The 14,006-nt window shown below is 45.2% G+C and overlaps 1 protein-coding gene across 3 annotated transcripts; it reads left to right on the forward strand.

Moving 5' to 3' along the window:
* The first annotated feature begins 1,659 nt into the window (after positions 1-1,659).
* LOC125926672 (intercellular adhesion molecule 5-like) lies at positions 1,660-13,184 on the forward strand. 3 transcript variants are annotated; one of them, XM_049636336.1, is made up of 8 exons: positions 1,660-1,795; positions 6,647-6,722; positions 8,053-8,319; positions 9,184-9,504; positions 9,762-10,040; positions 10,570-10,839; positions 11,509-11,751; positions 11,950-13,184. In XM_049636336.1, the coding sequence occupies exons 2-8, from the start codon at positions 6,668-6,670 to the stop codon at positions 12,156-12,158; spliced, it is 1,644 nt and encodes a 547-aa protein (XP_049492293.1). In that variant the 5' UTR covers positions 1,660-1,795; positions 6,647-6,667; the 3' UTR covers positions 12,159-13,184. The 3 variants fall into 3 exon arrangements, with proteins under 3 accessions (XP_049492293.1, XP_049492292.1, XP_049492294.1); XM_049636335.1 differs by having other exon boundaries at positions 1,660-1,783; XM_049636337.1 differs by lacking the exon at positions 1,660-1,795 and adding an exon at positions 2,136-2,222.
* The last annotated feature ends 822 nt before the right edge of the window (positions 13,185-14,006 follow it).

Genomic DNA, 14,006 nt, shown 5'->3' on the forward strand with positions numbered 1-14,006 from the left:
ATTAAAATTTAAGATTTCCACTGAAGAAATCAAAGTTAAGGTTGATACACCATTCAGGAATTGGGAAAAGGACATTAAAAATACAAGCATATGACAAAATAGAAAACGACGTTCAAAGGCACCTCCTAAAAACAAGCAGCTGAAAAAATCCCACTAAGCATAAGCACAGAGATTTTGGTTTCTAGCAAGCGGTAATTATGATGTTGATTTGGTATCACTATGCAGAAATATTTAACATAAGTGAGCAAAACCATTCGAAGCCATAAAAGAGAAATGCGGGTAGCCTGAAGAGGTTACTCTGATAGGTCCTATAAACTAGCCTCAAATAAAGCCTGGCAGTTTTAGTGGGGAGTCGTCAGGAAAGGCCTTTCCTGTGATCACAAAAGGAAGACAGACTATCATTTATCAAACACCGATGTAGTGTCAAAAACAATGGCAGGCACTTTCAAATACATAAACTAAATGTCATTCCTTTTAACAGAAGAACTAGAAGTTATGTAACTTTCCCATAGTGTCAAAGTTAGTTAAGACATCGTAGAGGAATTCATAGACCAGTTGGTCTGGCCCCAAAGCCTCTATTCCAGGTGACATTCTCCCCCAAAATGTCAGTATGGAAGACGACAAAGCACAACTAGGGTACAAGAAAGGCAGCTGCCCTTCTTGGACAAGAAGTCACTCACTCATAATCTAAAAGAAATAAACCCTCTTCCACAAAAGAGGTAATAGTAGCGCCTCCTCAAAGGAGTTACAGTAAATGAGACAGGGAATGCACGTAATTGGTCCCCTGAAAACTCCCAAATCCTCAAATTTCACTGCACCAAGGAGCTCAGCCCATGGCTCACGGTCAGCCAAGGACTGTGGGAGACAAGGACACAACAGGATGCCCATGAGAATGGCCCGACCTGGGCGCCGGAAAAGCGTTCTGAGAAACGACCCTCCGAAGATGTTTGCCACGAAAGCGGTGGAAAGGGGTCCGGGGTGGAGAGACACAACGGAGGATTTACTCACCCCCATTTTTATGGCTATTGATAGCTGCTGGGCGGGGGAGCAAGAGCGCAGGCACGTTTGGTAGGAAGTGAGGAAGGGAATGCTCGTTTACTCAAGCGTGTTACTTGTATGTGGAGAAACGGGGGTGTACAAAAAAGTCTTTTTGATACTGGCAAAAAGTCCCGTGGAACCAATTTGCCAGGCCACCCAGGAAGAGCCGAGAGCGACGCCAGCTAGATTTTTGAGCAACTGAGAAACCGACACCCAACGCCAACCTGCGCGGCCCAACACGGGAACGCAGCTGCGCGCGCAGCCAGCTTCCGCGCGCGACTTCGCACAGGCTCAGGCCGCGTCACGCAACGAATAGGCACAGGGGTGGACAACCCTTTGTTTTTCTAACAGAGCCATTATTTCCTACAACAACCCTTACTCTTTTGTGTTCACTTTGTTTTGCTTAGTACCTATTATCTTGAATCAAACATGAGCTCTCTACCAAGCGAGACACAGGCTTCTCTACCTTCATTTTCCCTTGCAACCCCCTCCTGTGAGTTCAGCTTCCTGGTCCGCCCCATTGGCCTCGGCCAACCCTTGCTAAGCTTCTGGGTAAACGTCACGAGTTTCTGGGCAGATCAGGAAATCCTCCGGCCAGAAGCTCGCGCGTGCGCCCCCGCCTGGCGCTGCCTACCAAACGGTCTGAGCGCGTGGCAAGTTTCTGAGAACAGCGCGGGCGAGGCAGCGGAGCGGTCTAGCTATCCTAGGAGTGACAGGAGCGGCGAGCGGCGAGCAGCGGCCCTCCGTGAGGATTTAGGTCTTGCTTTGTGTGCTTAGGTTCATGCCGGTGTCTCCTCCTGGCTTTTTCCGTCAGGTCTGCAGAGGCCTGACCTCGTGTGACGGGCTTCGCCTTGTCACGCGGCAGTGGGCCGGAAACCCAGAGGGGCACTCGCTGGAGTGGTTTTTCCACATACCTTTCACGTTTTAAATACCATCCGCCTCTGAAGCCCTTCCCGGCCTGTGGGGCCGAGAGCGTGAGAGCCACACTGTGTGCAGGCCAGACGGGAGACTCCTTCCGAGCGGGAACGGGCGTTGCGCTCCGCGTCCGAGCGCCGGGCTCGGTCCTGCCCTCGAGTCTTTGTAGCTGTTGTGTCGGGTCGAGGTGTGGATGCCCTGCCCTCCCGGGGCTGACAGTCCGGCAGGGGAGGTAGACCCGCTGGCCTGACAAGCGAGGTGTCAGGGAGGTGCGCGTCCCGAAAGCAGTAGCGTGGGGCTGGCGGGCAGCGGCCTGGGCACTATGGGGGGAGGACACGGGGGTGCTCGTGCTGAGCCCTGATTACGAACGTACGCTCACCTGGGGGGAGTGTTCCGCGAGGAGGAAGCGAATTCCAGGGAATTCGAGGGAGAAGACCATGCAGGGGGTGGGATGTGACTCCCGGATGTATGAGAAATTGCAGGGCACCCTGGGAGCGCCCCAGATTCGGACCGGAAGGCCAGGTGCGCTCCACAGCCAAAGCCATCCCAAGGGCATGTCGGCGTGTGCCGTCCTCCCCTCACCTGCCTACGCCCTCCCTGCAACCCTTCAGTGGCTGGATTAGAGGCCTAGGATTTCAGACACTTTAAACCTTTCATATGGCATATACTACTACAGAGCAAGTAAGCCAAAGGAGTTAAAAAGATTTAAAAATTCATTTCCTCTTAGGGATGCTGCTTGCTTTCTAAGAAAATGAACGAATAAGGGGCACCTGGGTGGTTCAGTCGGTTGAGCGTCAGACTTCAACTCAGGTCATGATCTCATAGTTTGTGAGTTCGAGCCCCGCGTCAGGCTCTGTGCTGACAGCTCAGACCTTGGAGCCTCCTTCACATTCTGTGTCTCCCCGTCTCTCGGCCCCTCCCCTGCTCATGCTCTGTCTCTGTCTCTCAATCATAATTAAACGTTAAAAAAATTAAAAGAAAATGAATGAATAAAAAAACGTCGCGTTTCAGTACCTGATCGTAACATGCTACGTGAAAACAAGGATGAACTTTTTTTTTTTTAACGTTTATTTTTGAGAGAGAGACAGAGCACAAGCAGGAGAGGTTCAGAGACAGGGAGACACAGAATTCAAGGCAGGCTCCAGGCTCTGAGCTGTCAGCACAGAGCCTGACATGGGGCTCAAACTCATCAGCTGTGAGATCATGACCTGAGCAGAAGTCCCACACTTAATCCACTGAGCAACGCAGGCTCCCCCAAGGATGAACTCTTAACAGCTGTGAGGATAGTTGGGCGGGGAGAGGGCACTTGGAACAACATAGAACAAACAAAGTATTGTCAGTATCCCAGAATGAAAACAACAAGAATCAGCACGACCCCGCCCCCTCTCCATTTTCTTATATCTATGTGGCATGTACTAGTGGCAACCACAAGGGAAAACCACCCAGGTTGGCTTATAGAGATCAAAGATGGGAAATCTTTTTTAGCCAAGGCTCTAGGAGAATATAATCTGTAAGATTAATTCACGGCAAGATTAGGTTTGCAGAGAAAGGTACCATCAGCAAGCTAAGGAGAGATGAATGAAACAGGAGCTCTTGGAGTAACCACTATGCAGGATTGTTTGTGGCACAGTGGCCCCATCGAAGCACAGATAATCTAGAGTCACTGAATATAAAGAAGCAGTGAAGTAGTAAGAATTGCCCAGCAGTAAAGATGCCTGGGTTTGAATGCTGGCTGCACCTCTTAATTAGTTGTGTGATTTGGGGTAAGTTACTTTACCTCTTCCAGTCTCCATCTCCTCATCTGTAAAAGTGGCAATTATCATAAGATTGCTATGAGATAACTAAAGTAAGCCAGTCAGTGTAGTGCCTGGAACATAGTACTGTATATGGTTACTAAATGTTAGAAGCTATTAGACAAGATGTGGTTGAGAAAAGAGTCAATGAAGTGAGATACAGATCCGTAGTAAGTGCCTAGCTTGGAATGGGTGTTAGGAAGAGAGCACTTTACCTCAACGAATTCAACAGTAATTGGGATTCTACAGTGTCCAACGTGACTGATATTTTAAAAAAATTATATAGCTAAACGAATGTTATGCATGCCCTTCAAACGGTGGGGATGCCATTTTCCTCTATCCTCCCCTTGATGCTTTTAAAATAAAAGTAGACACGAATAATTGATATATTCTAAATATTATGCAAGATGTGAAAAAATATGTAGAACACTGCTATTTTATTAATCTGTAACATACCCTTTTAAGTAAAACAAGTATGTTTACTATGCAAACATAACCTCTAACCCCCATTTTCAACCAGACAGAGATCCCCCTGAATATCCTCTATATAAAAATTCTGCAGTCACTAATGCCTTCAGGCCCCCTTGGATCTCCCTTAGATTACCGCAGTCACCTTCTACCAGATCTCGTGGCCATCAGTCTTTTCTTCCATCTTTCTTTTTCCACACACTGCCAGTGTTGTCATTTTGAAAAATAAAGCTGATTATCTCACCCCCCTGCTTTAAAAGCTCTGTAAATTCCTGCTTACTGACCCAATTGTATACCTACTTCTTTATCCCACAGTCCTTTTTCCTGTATGCTACCCATACTGAACTTCTTGAATTTTCTCAAATAAGTCTGACCTGACCTCCTCTCCGTATCACCTCATCCCTTAATAAACTTCCAGTCATAATAGAAAATGCAGTTCAAAGGAGACCTGAGAAACCTCAGCTCCTTCAGAGAGAAGTAATGATTCCCTCCTCAATGCTCCTGGATCAATTTATCATTATCAGTAGCAGTGGCACAATCACCATCATCACTAACATATTGAAGTCTTATGTGCCAGGAGTTGGGATAAACACTTGGCTTGAATTTAGTCATTTAATTCTCACTTTACTGTCACCCCCCCCCCTTTTTATAGTAACACTTGGAATAATATTGTTATTTTTATTTACATTTGTCTTTCCCACTAACTTCCAGGGATTCCTATTGTCATGGGATAAATCCTGGTAACTTCTATACCTTCCTAAGAGCCTGGAATATTGTAGGTGCTCAATAATTGTTTGCTGAAATAATGTATGAATATAAGCAATTCCATTCAGGGCTTTTGTACTTTTTCAAACAGCTGTTATTACTTGAAACTCTTATTTTGAAATTCCTTCAAAGTCTGGGGTACTTAGGAATGTCTTCAGTTGATAGGAGATCTTCCTTGGAAAGAGATGTTAAGGCACTCAGAGCTAAATCTGGTGAATAAGGTGTCTGAGTCATATCATTTTTTCCTCAAAGAATAACAAAATAGTTTAATAGACTGATTTTTCTTGTGTAGCTTACAAGCCAGCTCTAAATCATTTCAAAAAAAAGTTTTGAATAATGGTGTCATTACTGGAATAAATTTATAGCCTCCCAAAGTATTCAAAGAGTAACATTCACTTGGAAATATAAATTTTGATATGCCTGTTATCTTATGCATGTATAAAAAAGACCAAAAAAAAAAAAAAACCCTTATATGCTCTTTCAGACCAGAATATAAGTAAAGGTACACCTGTGTAAAACCCAATGTATGAAAATTCAAATACTACAGAATTAGAGGGTAGTCATCCACTTCGTGGGATATCCATAACATGCCAGGCGCTGTGCTAGGAGGTGGAGATGCAAGATAAATATAGCCTCTTGTCCTCAGGGAATTTCTAGCATAGTAATGAATTCATCATTAAAAATAATTCACTAAAGTGAATTGCATTTTAACATGCAGCTTCAGAAATCACATTTGGTGTAAAGGGAGGTGCAGACAATCTGTTGTAAGTGAGGGGTTGTGAAGAGGGACAGGATTAGTTAAGAAACCTTTCTTAGAATAAATTAGCTTCAGTGGGGGGCTTTAAAAGAAAAAAAAACTTGGTACAGATCAGTGGAGAAAAGAGAGGTGGACAATTAGGACTTAACTCAGCCAACGAAATAATCCAAAGGTTGCTTGGTGAACATGGAGGCAGAGCAGAGAGAGAAGGATTATCTTGAGGGATATCTCATAGAGGTCATGAACAGAGCCCTGATGAAACATTTCTCCCTTACATCAGAGAACAGGACTCTTGTGACCATGTTTTCTAGATTCACGGTCACTTCCCACTGGACAGTGCTAGATAAACATTGATTACATCTCTCCAAACTTCGTTTTTCATGTTTCCATGCTAATAGCCTTCTACTGACTCAAGTAGATGGAGACAAATATGTAAACAGATAACTGCAACACAAACATATACAGGAATCTCACTTAATCTAATATCCCCTACTATTTTCCTATGTCCTTTAATTTTTTTTTTGTATATTTTTAGGAAGTTTTTATTTATTTTGAGACAGAGACAGCACGAGTGGGGAGGGGCGGAGAGAGGGAGAGATAATCCCAAGCAGGCTCTGCATCACCAGCACAGAGCCCAACATGGGACTCGAACCCACAAACTGCGAGATCCTGACCTGAGCCGAAACCAAAAGTTGGAAGCTCAACTGAGCCACCCACGCCACGTGCCCCTTGCTACGTCCTTTTAGTACATCCACACCATACCACTGTTACTCTTGCTATAATTTCTCCAGACTATTCAAGGTGTCAGGAAAGGGTTTGATCTTTAGCAATACCAAAGAAATAGTTCTCTATATCCTTTTTACTTTCTTTGGTCACTTTTCTCCAGCACTGTTTTCTCCTTTCTCTCCAGCTTTTGGCCCTTCTCACAAGGATGGAAATGCTACTGTTTTGTGTCTGGGCCCTGCTGGCCTTGAACCCTGGCCCAGGTAAGGCTATTTGTGATAGTTTCTTTAGTCAGTATGTGCCAAAGTGCAGGTGGCTGGTCAGTAAGAGCATAAGAAGTACTGAATGGGGCAAAAATATACTATTCATTTGTCTGGACCCTTGGGAGAGATTCCTATTTTTGGATCATTAGGACACAGAATCTGTAGGTGTCTCTAGCTTATAATTGGGGAACCCAAATTGAGGAACAGGAGAACAAACCATCAGAGAAAACTCTCCCCTAAGAAATATGCCTTCTCTCTTTGGCCCCCTGCCAGCCCAGGACTGTCCTAGTTTTCTGTTCTTAAGAATATTTTTACTTCTTTGTTGCCACCTTTTGTGTCATGAAGTTGCAATAGCGTCTTGATAGGAGAGGACCCATAGCTTAATTGTGAGGAGCGAGCGCTCCAGATGGCAAGAAAGGAACTGGAGCTTTAGTGGGTAACACTGCTACATGAGTTGTGTATTCCTAGAAGGGCCCGGTGTTTGGTAGACGAAACAGATGGTGGACGTGGAGTAGCTAAAGGGGACCTGTGGGGAAGGTTCCAGGACACTGTGCCTCTCACCTACATAAGGCATCTGAAAGTTTTACCTGATGTCTCTCTCATTGCACCTGAGATTTCCCTAACAGACTAAACTCTTAAGCATCCAAAAACATGTTGCCTTAGTACCAAAGCAAAAAAGGAATAGTCTTATTTTGAGAAGTGGTGAAAAACTCTGGGAAATGAATGACCCTAGGAGTCACCTTTAGGCTAGTGGGTTCATAATTCGGCATGCATAAGGATCATCAGGAGTGCTTGTTCTGTTCACTGCGTATTTCCACATCCCACCTTCACAAGTGCTTAATCATTCAGTCTGAGGTGGAGCTAGAGTCTGTAGTTTTACAAGCATTCCAGGTGATTTTGGTGAAGGCAATTCTTAGACCATAATTTCAGAGAAACACTGATTTGAGGTGTAAGCACAGAGCTCTTTTCTCTAGGGCCTACTAAGCCCTTGAGGGCCCTCAGCAGCCAGTCCTGGGAGCTTCTAAGACATCTGGAAGCTTAGGAAGAGAATGGTTTCCTTGGCATGAGTTTTAACAACTCTGTAGTTTCCAAGGTGACACTAATGGAGAAACCAAGATTACTGGAAAGATAATGAATGCAGGGAATGGTGGAATCAGGGTTCTACCTGTTCATTAAGGGTCTTTTTCTTGTCTGGTTCTTTGTAACTTTTTCTTCAGGGTAGGTTTCCTATTTCTAACCTACAAATTGATAGACTAGGCCTTCTTGATAGACTAGGGTCTTGTGGTCCTCACCAAAGTCTTTGGCATATATGTGTGGTTGATCATTTCAGGAGCAACTGAAGAGATATTTGAGGTTTCCGTTTGGCCAGATCAGGCCCTGGTAAAGCTTGGACAGTCCCTAATGATCAACTGCAGCACTACCTGTCCAGACCCAGGACCCAGTGGAATTGAGACTTACTTAAAGAAAACCCAGGTGGACAAAGGACCTCAGTGGAAGGAGTTTCTTCTGGAGGATGTCACAGAGAATTCTGTTCTGCAGTGCTTCTTCTCTTGTGCAGGGATCCAAAAGGACACAAGCCTTGACATCACTGTGTATCGTGAGTAGGGCTGAGGAGGAAGGGAAGACTGGGGGAACATGACTATATCTTACTTAGGGAAAAATTAGAGATTTCTTTTGGGGGAGACAATTTGGGCCCTTAGTAGAGATTTCTGTTATACTGCAGGAATTCTAGAGCCAATTACTTCTATTTCCCTTTGGTGAAGGACTTTAAATTAGGAGCAGACCACAGAGGGCATCCAGACATCGTGCTTGAGAATATGTTCAGGTATAGGAGGCATATACTAATAATGCCAGCTTATAAATGATCAAAAAAGTATACAATTTGTGCTAAATTATTTGGCACAAGTTCTTAGAATAAATAGGGACTGGAAAAAGGAGGGTCTCTGTCTCCATGGAAAAGGAGGCTCTTGAGCTTCACTCCTGCAGAATGGTAAGGATTTGAAGTGAAGGGCATGGGTGAGGGAGATCTTTCAGGTGGGCAAATAGCATTGGCAAGGATATTGCCATAAGAGTAAGTGTGATCTCTTTGGGGTAAAAGCTTGGTAGACTAGGGTGTAGTTTTTGTGTGATGCTAAGGAGCTCCTCAGAAGCTGCTCATGCCTCTGAAGCACCTCTGGTAAGAGATAAAAGTTCTCCAGAATGGCAGCAACAGTCAACGCAAGGGACCTGCCCCTCAACAGTCACATTTCTTGGCTATGACTTTAGCCACCTTTGATGGGCAGAAGAAGAGCCAGAAGACTGACTTGTCTTATGTACGGCAGGGTTGGCAGAAAGCTGACACGGTTGATCGGATGGTTTAAGAGTAACGGTCACCTTGTATCACCAGCTTTCTGTCCTATACCATTTCTTTCTGGAGAGGTGAGTAGCCTTCTCTCATCAAGCCCACCTTTTTCTCTTAAAGAGCCACCCGAGCAGGTGATCCTGGAGCTGCAGCCGGCATGGGTAGCCATGGATGAAGCCTTCACAGTGAAGTGCCATGTGCCCAGTGTAGCACCCCTGGAGAACCTCACCCTTACCCTTCTCCAGGGTAACCAGGAACTACACAGAAAGGACTTTATGAACTTGGCTGTGGCCTCCCAAAGAGCTGAGATCACCGTCAATGTCAAAGCCCAAAGGGAAGATGATAGGTGCAATTTCTCCTGCCGTGCAGAACTGGACTTGAGTTCACATGGTGGAGGGCTCTTTCACAGTAGCTCAGCCATCAAGGTACTCCGGATCTTTGGTGAGTCAGAGTCCAGGTATGGAAGGATCCTGAGGCTCAGTTTCTTTATCTTACCTTGGCCTTTTGGGACTAAGTTCCCACAGAGTTTAGGATTAGGGTGTGAGAGTAATTGAGCCCCATCTCTACCTGGGCTGTAATCTTACCCTGGGAGACAGAGAGCTTTAAGCCACACTCCCTTCCTAAATTGTGGGGTCCTATATAGCACATGATTTATCATGGCTTTTCTCCTTTCTTTCCTTTTCTTCATTTTTTGGCAGAATTCTCTCAGAGTCCCCAAATCTGGGTCTCCTCACTTTTGGAGATTGGGATGGCAGAGGCTGTGAGCTGCGAGTTGGCTAGGGTGTTCCCCGCCAGAGAGGTAATGTTCCACATGTTCCTGGGAGACCAAGAGCTGAGCCTGTTTGTCTCCTGGAAGGGAGACACAGCATGGGCCAATGCCACAGTTCGGGCCATGGAGACTGGTGATCAGGAGCTGTCTTGCCTTGTATCTCTGGGTCCAATGGAACAGAAAACAAGAGAGCCAGTGCATGTCTATAGTAAGTGAGCTGCCTCTTCCCTTCCTCACGAGGGTTCTCTGCCACTGAAACTTCCACAGTAAATCCTTGGTGGTTCCACTGCAAATATCCCTATTAACCTTTCCTCGGGACACTCTCATGTGATCTTTCTCTGATGAGTGCAGGCAGGTTGGAGACATGCATTGAGACAGTAGTTGTGTTCAGCCTTCACCGTTTCTTGTGGCCATCTTACTTACAGAGTGATTATACGTCCTTCAGCTTGTTTCTGGGAACAACTTTTTGAGGTGGGGAGGAAATTTATAAGATGAAAAGCCATCTTGCTGTCCTTGCCACAGAGGCAATAGCCAAACGTATGGACACTGCATTTGTCATAAGAAGAGCTCTCAAATTCCCAAATCTCACTGCTCTTGCCATTCAGCACAGAAGCAGTAGGGTATCCAAAGTTTTCCCTGTCTTATCTGCCTAGATACCATACCATCAGAAGCAAGAGTATAGAACTGGCTGAGAATTTTGAGAAAAATGTTTGATTCTCTCTTTCCTTTTCTTACAGGCTTCCCTCCACCAATCCTAGAGATAGAAGAATTATACCCATTGGCAGGGACAGACATTAATGTGACCTGTTTGGGGCATGTGTTAACATCACCCAGCCCTACTCTTCGGCTTAAGGGAGCCCCAGATCTCCCTGCCCCTGGGGAACCTGCCTGGCTTTTACTTACCACCAGGGAGGAAGATAACGGCCGAAATTTCTCCTGTGAGGCCTCTTTGGAGGTTCAGGGTCAGCGGTTGAGCAAAACCACTGCGGTCCAGCTCCATGTCTTATGTGAGTAGAGGCCTGATCTTTCTTGTCAAAACAAGGATTACTATTAGTCTCTCCTCTCCAGAGTTCTTGGCCAGCAACTTCATTATTAGAGTTGCTACATTTTTCTCATTAAAATAAAACATCAAAGGGTGAAATAAAATTAAAGCTCCCCAAGCTTACATTATCCCCAGGAAAGTAAGCTGAGAGAAACATGAGGGGGACCTGGGAACGGAAAAGAGAATGCAGGGTGATTAGCTGGTATTAGTTGAGGGTTGATGGCTGAGAACACGAAGTGATAGTTGGACTTTATGCTGAGGGGGGAAATTTTCATATAAAAATCTGTGTTTTTGAAAAGTAGAAAATCCCTCATCTCTGGGTTCGCCCCTACCCATCTCCTCACTCACTGAGAAGCAAAGATGGGAAGCCGGGAAGCCAGCATTGATAGGACAGGCCAGATCATTGAGTCTGAATCCATTAAGATGCCTTTGCTGCATCTCTCACTCCTTGCCCCTAGAAAATGGAAGACAGAAGAGTGCCCCAAAGCAGGGAACAGTGCTCCTTCCCTTGGGAAGTAAAGCTGTCAGGTGGGAGGGACACAGCTTTCGGATTAGGGGAGAGGAAGCTAAGCATCTCAGTGAGGAAGGAATGTGGCACACTGAGCTCAGCTCCTTGGGGGACTCTCTTTTCCAGACAAGCCCCGGTTAGAGGAATCTGACTGCCCTGGCAACCAGACGTGGGTGAAAGGGACAGAGCAGCTGCTTGCCTGCGTCCCAAAGGGAAACCCAACTCCAACCTTGGTGTGTACCTGGAATGGAGTGATATTCAACTTTGAAGTGCCACGGAAAGCAACCCAGAACCACACAGGAACCTACTGCTGCACAGCCTCTAACCAACTGGGCTCTGTCAGCAAAGACATTGCTGTCATCGTTCGAGGTGACTGTGGCTTTCCTGCTGCCAGGCCTAGGATGGAAATGCCCAAGGGGGTTGGGATTCTTACCCAAATAGGGAAAGAAGAAAAATTTCAGTGGGTAGGGAAGGGTGAGACTGAGAGGTGGGCATGGTAAGCCGGAGAGGGGGGGATTCTCTTGCCCTCTTGACCCTCCCAATTCTCTGTCTTCTGTGCTTGGGCAGGCCTGGATGAAGGAATCAGCTCCACCATCTTTGTCATCATTATTGTCGCTCTTGGAGTGGGTGTAATCACCATAGCACTGTATTTGAACTACCGGCCTTGCAAAATAGAGAGGCGGAAATTGCCCTATAGGCAGAAAGAGAAGAACAAAGAGGAGGAAAGCCAGTTTGCTGTTCAGCAAGCAGAAAAATGCAATGCACATAATTGTTAAATGGAAACAGCTATTTGTTTGAAAGCAACCTCTACTCCTGGGGTTTCCTAAGGGAGGAAAGTGGGAAAGGAAGAGACATTACCCTTTGTGTTCTACAGTCCCATAAAACAGTGTTTCAGACCCCCATGTCCCTTGTATCTCATCCATCCACAAGCTCAGCTCCTCTGAGTTCATTCTAGTCACCAGAATTTCAGTCTCCGTGTCCAGCTAATGAGAGGGCCTCTTGCTTCTTACTGTGTGCTTAATCAGTCCACTCACTCCCAAAAGAAAGCCCTTTGCTTTCAACATCAGACTGAAGAGATAGAAATATCTCAGAAATGCAACTCATTTCTCATGGTTTCTTCATGACTAAGTGGGAACCAGTTTTTTAGTCCACAGAGGACTTCAAAGGGAGTACCAAACAAAGAGATAGGAATCAGAACCTATTCCTACCTACACATTCCCCTGATCCCCTAACCTGAGGTTCTGGAGTGCCGGCTCCCAGAGCTGAGTTTGGTGACACCATTAAGGGTCAGTAGCTGGCTTCAACTCACTAGAGGAGTGTAAACGTCATAAACTCCACATTGGGTCAGACAAGCAGCTTACCTAGCCCCAGAAGTGGAAGTTAGAGTTCTTCCATTAAATTGCCTTCATAGGTTAAGGGCTCCAAACATCTCTGAATTCATTTTCATAATCCATTATAAAGTGATCACCTGTGAGTTCACATTTGACATATTAATTTTTTTCGCCATATAGGCTCTAAGGCTAGACTTCCAATGGTTATTCTCCCTTCCCATAAAGAAGTATATATTTTTGAATGTCTGAAAACTATTTCCTTTAAGCTTCGGGACAACTCCTGCTGTGACAGTGTTCACCATATGGTTTCATGATTCAGCTTCCTTCTCTGTTCTTTGGAAAAAATATATTCACCCCTACAGAAGACATGAAAAATCATAAAACCAGATCTTTTCTCCTAAATCAGTCATGTATGGGTCACTGAAATGTTGGATATGGTAAAAAATAAAAGTGATTTTACAATATCTGAAAGTATTTCTTTTCTGTGTCATTTTTGAAAACTTTTATTAAGCCACATGGTTGCATTTTGAGTACAGTTTCTAAGAAAAGAATGTCAAGTCGGTAGCGCAAACAACTAGCCCAGGGCAGGTGGTGTGTTGGCTCAGGGCGGCAGCCTATTTGACCTGCCCTTGAAACTAAAGTTCAGACCTCAAGATAGAGGTCTACAGCCTTCCAAATAGAAGACACTAGCTAGAAAGAATACAGCATCAGGCATCAAAGTAAAAAGATTCATTCTTTCCAGACCTTCTCTGAGTCTGGGTTATGGGTTAGGTATAAAAATAACACTTTGATTTCAATACATACAAGGCAGTGGAGACATAATGGTGGACAAAACAGCGTCCCTGCCTTCTACAAGCTTACAGTCACTGAGGGAAGCCAGAGCAAGTCAACAGGAAGTCACAATTGCACCTTAACACTGGGAAAACAGGTCTTTATAAGAATGCCTAACTCAGGATCAAGGAAAAAAGCTTCTTGGGAGGAAACTGGAAATAATTTGTTTGATTTTGCAAAAGAGCATCCCATCCCCCACCCCCTCCAAATGACCTCAGCCTCCATTTTTCCACTCAATACAGCAGCCATCACTCATCACGTAATATAACTTGCTCACTTTTCTGAATTCAACACTTAAGGAAATAAGGAAGTGGGTTTAAAAGAAAAGAGTATAGAGCAGCCTGATGCAGCAATCTCCAGCCATTTCAGTGTCTTGAGATCAGCTGCATCAGATCTGTGGTTCTCTCACTGAGCAAACCCCACTTCAAGGCCCCCATGCCCTGAGGCACAGTGGAGGTTCCT

Source organism: Panthera uncia, chromosome E1, assembly GCF_023721935.1.
Source record: "Panthera uncia isolate 11264 chromosome E1, Puncia_PCG_1.0, whole genome shotgun sequence".
NCBI lineage: Eukaryota > Metazoa > Chordata > Mammalia > Carnivora > Felidae > Panthera > Panthera uncia.

What these genes read in the sequence shown, in the direction of transcription:
- LOC125926672 (XM_049636336.1), top strand. Translation starts at nt 6,668, where the DNA reads ATGGAAATGCTACTGTTTTGTGTCTGGGCCCTGCTGGCCTTGAACCCT. An exon ending in GGCCTTGAACCCTGGCCCAG is followed by an intron (nt 6,723 to 8,052) that starts GTAAGGCTATTT and finishes TGATCATTTCAG; the next exon opens with GAGCAACTGAAGAGATATTT. An exon ending in CATTGCTGTCATCGTTCGAG is followed by an intron (nt 11,752 to 11,949) that starts GTGACTGTGGCT and finishes GTGCTTGGGCAG; the next exon opens with GCCTGGATGAAGGAATCAGC.